Genomic DNA, 10,997 nt, shown 5'->3' on the forward strand with positions numbered 1-10,997 from the left:
TTAGCTTTTCGTTTATTGTTTTTTGAATTTATTAAGTTTTTTAAATTTATTAAATATTTTATTTAATTTTATTTTTTACCAGTTTGAAAGTGAACAAATTATTTAAATAATAGTGTTATATCAGATTTTTGCACTCAAATTCTAACAATGGGCTTAAAACAGGAAATAGAAATTTCATAAATAGAATCTGAAAAATCTCGTTTTGTTATTTTTGTGACTTAAAATTAAAAATTTTAGATCATTTTTATTATATCATTTAAATGACGCAAATTCTTCGTCTTTCATCTTTTTATTGCTCTGACTTTTTCTTAATTTTTATTAGTTTAGGAAAATAGTAAATTATATTAAAAAAATATTAAGTTAGAAAAAATTCTCAGATTATTATTAAATAATAACCCCCGTATATACAAACGCTTAATAAACCTTAAATAAAAGATAAATACACATACCGACAAAAGTTTGAATAAAGTCGAAATCTTGAGATCAAGTTAGACGTTTCTAAAGGATTGGGCCGTGCTGAATCCGAATATTACTTTCTCCATCGCATCTGGTATTACAGGTATCGTGTCCTGAAATTTGTAAAAACGCAATTTTGGTCCTTTTTGAGACGGTATAACATTGACAAGTCAACTTTATTTATAAAATGTATGCCATCTGAAAGTCTATTCTGTCAACGTTAAAATTAAGGCTTAACATCTGATATATCATCTTTGTTCTTGAAGATATCTGCACCTTAATCTTGAAAACTCAAAGGTTTGCGGTATATTCGTGGTATTTATACCCTATACTACTATAGTGTGGAGGGTATTATTATGCTTTGTAAATATTGTTTATAACTAGCAAAAATATTGGAACCATGCCCACCTGAACATGTTCTAATCGACTCAAAATCACTTTCTGATTCGATTTAACGACGTCTGTCCGTCCTTCAACTTCAACGGATGATATCTCAGAAACTACAGCAGATTTTTAAACAATTCAAAAAGTATTTTCATAAGAACAAATAGAAAATTTGGAATGTATAAGTTTTTTTTGTAAATTATATATAAACGAAATTTATTGTTACCTACATCAAGATTTAGGTGAAGATAATTTGAAGAAGAGAAAAGATATGTCAGATGTTAAGCCCTTATTTTAAAATTGATAGAATAGACTTTCAGATGGCATACAACATTTTCGAAATAAAGTTGTCTTGGTGATGTAACGTCTCAAAAAGGGAACGATATCACAATGGAGAAATTCGGAGGCAAGATACGGATTCAGCGCGGCTCAATCCTTTCGAAATGAAGTTATAACCTCTCTAAAAGAGTACGATATCTCAAAACCCAGATGTAATAGAGAAATTCGGAGGCAAGATACGGATTAAGCGCGGCTCAATCCTTTAAGGTGGAACGCGTTATAGGCTTCTGTGAAAAAAACGTTGAAATAGTGTATTTACATTTAACAAGTTACACTTTATAGTAACGCGTCTGCTGCAGCTTATAAAGCGCGAAAAAGCGTGAAAAGCGTAAAACGCGTTGCCACCTCAACATAATTTTAGCTAAAACTTAGTATTTTTCTTTTTTTTATAATTCTTATTTTCAAACTATTTTGTACAATTTTAATATTTATTCTATTGTTTATTTTTCGGAAAAAAAACTTAAATTCGCTTTTTTTTTTGCAATTTGGTAAACAAAATTTTTTAATAAATTATGAAAAAATATATCGAAATATTTTGTATTATATATAAGTCAATGCATGTGAATTTGAACTCTCTTTTTATCCATTCTCGGCCTTTTTTATGCTCTTCTCTTCATAATTTAATGGAAATCCCCCACGCTTTTTATGCAAAATAAACACGAAAATAAAGACATTTTGGGGTTTTGTTCAAATAAAAATAAATTTCGGTAAAATGTTTGTTTAGGCGGTTAAAACGAACAAAATGTACACTTCAGATTTCGATATAAGTTTTTTCCGCGAACTTATAGTTATATCTTATAGGGATATGGTAAATAAAATGAGAAACAAACCAAGTTATAGCGATCGATAACGATCGAAATCTTAATAGAATTTATAAGAAAAATTTCCTTTGTTGTGATAGTTTATTCACAAGGAAACCTTGGGCTTATTTTTTTTACAAAGGGATCAACTTTGGACTATCTATGATAACCTAAACGTTGCACTTTTGACGTTTTGCCTCGTAATTTTCTTGTTAAAATGTTGACTTGTGAAAACGAACAAGAATTGTTCAGGAATGATGTTTTAAAACATTTCGAATTATTTTTATCCAACTTTAATTTTTTTTTACAAATCTTTGTTTTAATTTAATTTCTTATTTTTGTTAAAATTCTTTAGCCGTGTGGTCATTGATCGAATACCAACAATTTGACAATATAAAAACTACTCACTACTTACTCTCCCACCTCCATATATGATTGAGGGAGGTTATAATAAAGAAAAACAACAAAAACAAAAAAATAAAACAAATGTTTTGTTTATTTTTAAACAATCATTCTCCTCTTCTACGTAAAGAAGAAAATTTCGAATTTTGAAATATTTCTCTTTTTTTCTACATTTTTTCTACATTTTTTCTACATTTTTTTTTTTTTTTTTTTTTTTTTTTGTTGGAAAAAATTTTAAAGTAAAAGTAACAACGCCAGTCACTCAGTCTTGTCTCATTTGTACGCATTTAAAATTATAGATCCGTTCTAGCTTTTTTTTATAAAGTTTATATATATTTTTTATAAAGTGCATTTATAGTATTTCTTTGCTTCTTAAATTTATCTACAAATATGTCTACAAGTAATTAAAATTTTGTGTTTTACATTTAAAAAAAATACATATAATTAAAAGAAATTATTTTAGAAAATTTTACAAGAATATTTTAAAATTATGAAAAAAAGAAAATTTAGAATAATATTTTGTCTAAAGGTTGCATAATTATGATTTTTTTGAGTTTGTGTGTGTTAAGTTATTTTAGCAACTGTGTGTGTTGGTTGTCTCCTCTACGTTTTATTGTGCGGTATTTTTGGCATCTTTTTTTGAAAATCTAAAAATTTTTTAATTTTTAAAATGTGTGCGATATTATCAATGATTAATGTTTTAACTAAATAGCAACAATAACAGAAATTTATTATAGTTGTTGTTAAAAAAAAGCTTAAAACAATTGAAATGTGGAAATTAAATTCATATTTCAGCGGAACTTTTCAATCGGATTAGAAAACTTGAATACTTTTTATATTTCAAAAGAATTCCAGTGTTTGTATAAGGATTATCAAGCAAACTTTCTAGAAATTCAAAAAATCGAAAATAATTTTTCTTAAAATTATTGAAACATTTTAAAAAATGGTTCAAAACTTTGCCAAACTAATTAGTATTGTAAATTTTATTTATATTGCTTTTATTTTCTACAAAATATATCTTTAGGAAAGGCTGAATACTAGATTCTAGATAATTTAAAGATTTTCTAATAGACTTTATTAAGAAAAGCTGTTGGATGGTTTAAAACTTGTTAGAATTAAAAAAATGTTAAGACTTTAAAAAAAAGCGAATTCATTTCTTTAAAGAAATGTCTTTTCAAACAAACAAAAACAATTCCAGCTCTTTAAATATATTTTGAATAAAGTTTCAATTTTTTAATATTGAATATTTCATCTATTTTTAATTTAAAATAAACATAAACTAATCGAAAACCCATTTTGTTTCCTTACAGTGGAGTCCCTTATTTACTGGCGCGATGTGAAAAAATCTGGTATTGTTTTTGGTGCTGGTCTTGTCACACTTTTGGCCATTTCATGTTTCTCTGTCATCAGTGTATTCGCCTATTTGTCATTGATCTTACTGACAGGCACAATTGCATTCAGAATCTATAAATCAGTTATGCAGGCCATACAAAAGACCTCCGATGGTCATCCCTTCAAGTGAGTTATACTTTAAACGTCTTTATTTAAAAAAAAAAGGAGATATTAATAATATTTTGTTTTTTCTTTCAGAGAATACTTGGAAATCGATTTAACATTGTCTCAAGAGAAAATCCAAAATATTGCTGGTGTTGCTGTGGCTCATGTTAATGGTTTCACTGCTGAATTGAGAAGATTGTTTTTGGTTGAAGATTTAGTCGATTCCATTAAATTCGGTGTTATTATGTGGGTCATGACCTACATTGGCGCTTGGTTCAATGGCATGACATTGGTTATTTTGGGTAAGTTTTAAAATTTGATTTGAAGAAGGTTCGAAAAGTAATTGAGTTTGGTAAACTGGACTTGATGCGAAAGCGAAAATGTGGGAATTTGTGTGTTAAAAACATTGTGTTTTGAAAGCTTTTTCTTTCGAAACCAAATTGACCCTTGACCCTTAGGAACATTCATTCCAGAATGTAGATTGTCTTGTACCAAAATGTAGATTGTCTTTGGGGGATGTCAACTGACTCTCAACGGAGAAACTGGTGTCACTTAGAAGCTGGCCCTGCTCTCTGATGAGAAGCATGATATTTCAGTTATATTTGCTTACAGTTAGGTCACTAAGAGTGCCTCTTCTACTGACAAGGCAAGATGATACCAAAGGAGATACATGAGAAGATTGCCCAGAAATGGTTCGGCGATAATCAGGCCTATTCTGATCAATAAACTCCCTGGGCATGTAAAAAGTAACAAACTCCCTGGGACTAATTATTCATAATTGGATTGAATTCCTAGGGCCTCTCCATGATATATTAATAACACTTAAATACATACGAAATTGTAGTAGTTTCTTTGATCTCCTGGGGAAACAGAGCACAACTTGCGGATAGTATTAAGCGATCTTAATATCCATTTTATTTCTACACTCAATACTTTCAAAACTCTACAAAAACACAAGTTTCTCGATATAAAATCAAATTTTACAATAAAATTATTAACCTAACTCTTTTTTTCTCTTTACAGCCTTTGTCTCCTTGTTCACCTTGCCCAAGGTTTACGAAAACAACAAACAATCTATTGATACTTACTTGGATTTGGCCAGAAGCAAAGTAGCTGAAGTTACTGAAAAGTAAGTCCTCCTTTTCACATCAACAAAAACAATAAATTTCTAATATAAATTTCACCTAATTTCAATTTCAGGATCAAAGTAGCCATTCCCATTGGCAACAAAAAGCCCATTGCTGCTGAAACCGACAAGGACAAGTAAATTTCAAATGCAACAAACCAACCAACAACCACAATGTTGTAAAGCGACAAAAAATTTGTATTAACATCTTAAAAAGTAAATAAACAAAACCTAAAAACCAACAGAACAAGTTGAAGACGAAATGAAGAAAGAGGAGAAAGCAAACAAACAAACGCAACTTTACTATCTAATTGCAATTACATTTTTTTCTTTGTGTTAAGATAAAAAAAAACCCAAAAATAATTTACAACAAATGAAAACCAACAACAACAACATTTTTAATAACCAAATAAAACCATTTAAACAAACTACAAATCCCCAAAAACATAAAAATATATTTCAAAAACAGAAAACGTAACAAAAAAAACTTTATTGGTAGCACTTTAAATACAGAAAATTTTCAAACAAATAAAACTCTAAACGAACGATATACAATTTTATTTATTTTTTTAAAACTTTTTTCCCTGAAAACACTTCTTTCTATATATTTTGTTTTTCAAATCTTTTTTTTTTTTTCAACCTAATAGACAAAACAATTCTTTTGACCTCTTAACTTTTAATCTACAAATTGCAAACAAAAAAAGAGGATATTAATAAATAAATAAAAAATAAAACATTTTTATTTAACAAAAATGTTTGTAAACTGTAGTTTTGACTTTATAATGATGAAGTATATTTATAAAATTATTTTTTTTGGCTGATAGAACGTTATGTGTTAATAAAAACTATATATATTTTTTTAATTTTAAATTATTTTTGAAAATATGAATTATATTATTATGATGATGTTTACCATTATAACTAATTGTATAACATTTTTTTTGGTAATTTTATTAAAATAGATTTCCTTAAAAAAAAAATAAGAAATGAAGCATAAACCTTTTTAAGGAAAACTTTTTAAAAAAAAACAATGCAATTTCGAGCTGTTTTTAACTCTTGTTTTTATTTTCTATATTTATAGTTCTTTATAAAATTAAAAAAAAAAATTCCCCATAATTTGTTGATATTTTCTTTTAAAAATTGTAGCTTAATCCTTTGTTTATTAGTTGAAGAAGACTTAAATCTTTTATTATTATTATTATAATTATTAATTATGACATCATTACTAAGCTAATTAGCTAGCTACATTTACTTGAAAACCCAAGAATAATAAATAACATGAAGAAAAAACCAACAACAACAACAAATTATTAAGATAACTGAGAAATTAAATAAATAAAAAAAACTTTAAAAACTTAAAAAAATTATATATATAAAATATATCAAAATTTTTTTATTACAAAAAGTAAAGATTTAAAAATTGTCCAAACAACAAAACTTTAACAAACAGGTAGTATAAAAATTATATATTATACACACACACACATAGACACACTCTAATACAGACATAAACGCTAAAAACAAAAACATTTTGATGTATTTAATAATGAATTTTATTTTTAATAATAACGATTCAAGTAAAAGAAAAACTTAATATTAATAAATGTTAGTAAATAAACAACAAATAACAACCACAATATTAAAACATTTAACAATTAAATACATTTATACAAACAAAATACATTAATTAATACTTTTTGCCTTTTATAAGTTGCTTAATACATAATTAAATAAATAAATAGTTTTGTTTAACTTTGTTATCATCAAAATGCCTTAAAATCAAAAAAAAAATATTTAAAATTTTAATAAACAAAAAAAAAAAAAAGAAACATTTTTATTTAGCAGAATTATTTTAAATTGTTATTTAAAGTAAAGAAAATACTTAAACGTTAGAAGCCTAAAATTCTGCTTTAGTTTTTACTCAATTATGTTGCGCTTTAAAGTATGCTTTATAATTCTCATAAGCTATTAACAAACTTAACATCATACATCATAGCTCATTTAAGCCAATATTTTATTTCATTATAATTAAAGCATGTGCTTATGTTATTAAAACTTTTTTTTCAGTTTTAAATGTTTTTTTCGTTTTTTTTTTTTCTCAAGAAAAACACAAAACCTTTATATTATATCATTAAGAAGAGAACAAAAACGAATACAAAATAAAACATTGATTTGCCGCAGTCTAACAAAAAAAAAAGTAAAGTAAAATATTTCAAATCAATTTAAATTATAATAAAAAAGAAGTATGAAATGAGAAATTAATAAATACAACTTTAAAAAATATATAAAATCATTGAGACGTTAAACACGTTCTGATGGGCTGATTTAAGAGTAAAAAAGTAAGTATTTAAATCATCTACTCAAATATTAAAAATAGAATCCGAACTGAACGAAAAGTATATATCATAATGTTTAGATAAATGCAACTTTATAAATGACACTGACAACAATTTGAAAAAAGTAGAAACTCAAAGACTAAGGCATACTTTTCTAAAGGATTGAGCAACGCTGAATCCGAATATTAGAACTTCTCCTTCACAGCAGATTTTCCAGTTATTGTATCATAAACATTGCGAATACTCAGTTTTTGGCCATATTTGGGACGTTATAACAGCGCAAAGACATCCTTCTGTCGACTTTAATATAAAGGTTTAATATCTGATATCATCTAAAGATGTTTGCGCTGTTATAACGTCTCTAAAATGGTCAAAAACTTGATGTGATGAGAAAATTCTGAGGCCAGATTATGTTTGATTAAAATGATTAAAAATCTAGCCTGTATAATGTTGGTACATATCTACTCTCTAGATTACTTGGGGACAAAAAGGTTGACGACTGTCTCTGTTCTTGCTTAAAAAGTGACAATTGTCTTCACTCCTTTTTCCTAAAAAATTTGAATATAAATGAAGAAGGTTTGATGGAGTTCGTAAAACATATCAATATTAATTACGTATGGACAACACTATCGCCCCTATTCTGCATTTCAATTGGAATCGAAATTTTCTCCGTTTGGCAACTTTGGTATTCTGCATTTCGATTCGACTCTCCGCCGCATAAACAACAACTTACAAAAACGTTGGTACGATCGTAACGCAGAATACACACATTCGTAAAGTATTGAAACGAAATGGAATTGCTTCTACTTTTTCTTTCGATTTAGTTTTTATACCCACCATCAAAAAAGATGGGGGGTATATTGATTTTATCATTCCGTTTGTAACACATAGAAATATTGGTCATAGACCCACAAAAGTATATATATTCTGGGTCCTCATTAAATTCTAAGACGATCTAGCCATGTCTGTCCGTCTGTCCGTCCGTCCGTCTGTCTGTCTGTTGAAAGCACGATAGAGTCCGAACGGAAAGAGCTAGAGGGTTGAAATTTCACATAAATATTTCTTATAGGTAAGGTTTGTTTGGTATTGAAAATGGGCAATATCGGTCCACGTTTTCGGATAGCCCCCATACAAGTGGCCCCTCGAAAAGCAGCTTTAACAGCCATAACTTGTTTAAAAATACGAATATAGCGATGAAATTCGATATAAGTAAGTTTCTTATGATCCAAAATCAATATGCGAAATTTTATGAGGATCGGTCCATAATTGACCCTACTCCCCATATAAGGTCCCCTTCAGAAAATGACTTTAACGCTCATTACTGGCTTAAAAATACTAGTATATAGATGAAATTCGACATAAGTAAGTTTCATACGAGTCAAAATCTATCTAAAAAATTTTATGAGGATCGGTCCATGATTGACCCTACCCCCCATATAAGGTCCCCTTCAGAAAATGACTGCAACGCTCATTAATGGTTTAAAAATACGAGTGTAGCGATGAAATTCGACACAAATAAATTTAATACGAACCAAATTCTATCTACCAAATTTTATGAGGATCGACCCATAATTGACCCTACCCCCCTATACATGGTCCCCTTCAGAAAATTACTTTAACGCTTATAACTGGCCTAAAAAATACGAGTATATAGATGAAATTCGACATAAGTAAGTTTCATTCGAGTCAAACGAGGTTTGATGGTGGGTATATAAGATTCGGCATAGCCGAATATAACACTCTTACTTGTTTTTGTTGGAATACCTTTTTTCGATCGTTGCGTAACTGAATGCGTAAACGAAATCGAAATGCAGAATAGGGGTGTATATTTTATTTTCAGTACGTTCGACCGTGACAAAGAAGATTCAATTCCATTTTATTTCAATGCTTTCCGATAATATGATTATTATCGATTCGAATTGAATTGTTTACGAATTTGTTTGGAAAACGTAACAACGCGTTTCATCATGTGTATAAGACTAAAACTTCATAATCTTCATTGAAATACACATATTTTGCGTCAGGGAATTTCTTAAATTTTTTATAGTTCAATGCATTATGGCCGCCAATAGTAATATTTGAGTTTTAATGGTCTTCACCAGGTTATATCCTGGACAAGGAAGGAAAATTCAACCATTGAACCCAGCACACTTCTCATTCATTCGACACTCTCATAGAGAACAACATCCGACACACTCACTCTAGGTATACGGTATACCCCTATATTCATCCTGTATCATATACACTTAAATCCAACATTTAGTCCCACAGTCACTTCTCTATGGAGTATCTCTGCGAAACTCTGACTTGCGGACTACCAGGTCCCGTGGTTCCAGATTGTGTGCTTCTCTGGTTCCACCGCATGTCAAATCATTCCAAGAAAAGGCCGAGGATACTTTTTTGATCATTACCAGTTTATAGTCCCGACAGACTAGATGAACTGGTAGCACCTCTTTTCCCAAGATTGCAATCACACTAAGATCTGATCATCAAGGTAACATGCCCCGGAGGAATGATAATATAAGCAATAGGCAAGCTTAAAGAATTACACGAACAATTGTGCGAGCTAGATGAAAAACCTGCGAATGCCAAATAACAGCTATCGGCCTAACCGCCTTTAACAGATAACGATGATGATGTGGGAATTATTCTTTAACTCAGACCTGAATTGCGACTAGCGTAAACCCACTAGTATTACAATTTCTTCGTGGAAGTCAATCTTAGCATAAAATATGAATTGAGACATGTCATTTATATCAGTGCATTCATCTAAACATATTCAAAGTATTTACAATTCCGATATTTAAGTAGATGAATTCACTAATCTTCAAGTAGATACCAGAATGTTATTTATAATTGCACAAACTTCTTCAGCCTATTTTCCAAGTTGTTAGCACACTATTGCGTAATTCCTTATAGAATTTGCCATTTTCGAATGCTCCTAATCCATCGAATGATCTTTTATGTTAAAAGTTTTTTATCAAGTTTTATTTTAATAAAATAAATATAATAAAATCCGTTAAAAAAGCTTTCCCTCTTGACCAAAACTAAACTGTGATCCAGTTCTAATTTTGACACAAACAATAAGATTTTAGTACTCTTTTGTACTAAAAATGACATATAGCAACCAAAAACAGTCAACACTGAAAACTGAAGAACTTTTAAGACCCCCACCACCCACCTCTATGAAAAAAACAACAATAAACATTTTTCCCCCCAATAGAGTAAATGAAATAACAAATGTTTCTTGTCTGCTAAATGTTTGACAACTATTAGCCACACCGGCTTAACTAGAGGGAGGCAGACGAATGTATACAAAAAGCACAAAATTTCACAGTAACAAAGAAGAGAGAAAATAAAGAGAGCTAAACATATGTGAAAACAAAACATATACGCATGTTTGACCTTCCGACAAGGTGACCGTTAAAATGCATAAAAAGAGCGCTATTTAGCAGAACAAATAACATCATGATTAATTTAAAATTGTTTATTCCAAACAAGCAGCAATATGTACAAATATTTATTCAATGCATTTTATATTAAGAAAACAAAACAACAAGCAAAAGAGCCTAAAGTAAACAGAGGAAATTTAGTTAGTTTTTGTTGTTAATTAAAAGCCCCTTTCTTATTACTAACTACACTAACACTAAATTAGTT

The 10,997-nt window shown here is 28.9% G+C and overlaps 1 protein-coding gene across 11 annotated transcripts in view; it reads left to right on the plus strand.

Moving 5' to 3' along the window:
* The window catches only part of LOC119611962 (reticulon-1-A-like), a 35,600-nt gene extending 29,480 nt beyond the window's left edge, over positions 1-6,120 (plus strand). For 10 of the 11 annotated variants that reach the window (XM_037967657.1, XM_037967656.1, XM_037967658.1 and 7 more), the window contains 4 exons: positions 3,692-3,899; positions 3,972-4,180; positions 4,902-5,007; positions 5,079-6,120. In XM_037967657.1, coding sequence (XP_037823585.1) covers positions 3,692-3,899; positions 3,972-4,180; positions 4,902-5,007; positions 5,079-5,145 — 590 coding nt within the window. In that variant the 3' untranslated portion in view covers positions 5,146-6,120. Of the gene's footprint in view, positions 1-2,619; positions 2,782-3,691; positions 3,900-3,971; positions 4,181-4,901; positions 5,008-5,078 lie in introns of those variants that run through there. The other variant, XM_037967668.1, reaches the window with a different exon arrangement.
* Positions 6,121-10,997: the final 4,877 nt, after the last annotated feature.

This window comes from Lucilia sericata, unplaced genomic scaffold (genome assembly GCF_015586225.1).
Source record: "Lucilia sericata isolate MDLA Ls3-8-SP2 unplaced genomic scaffold, ASM1558622v1 Contig001567F_arrow, whole genome shotgun sequence".
Taxonomy (NCBI): domain Eukaryota; kingdom Metazoa; phylum Arthropoda; class Insecta; order Diptera; family Calliphoridae; genus Lucilia; species Lucilia sericata.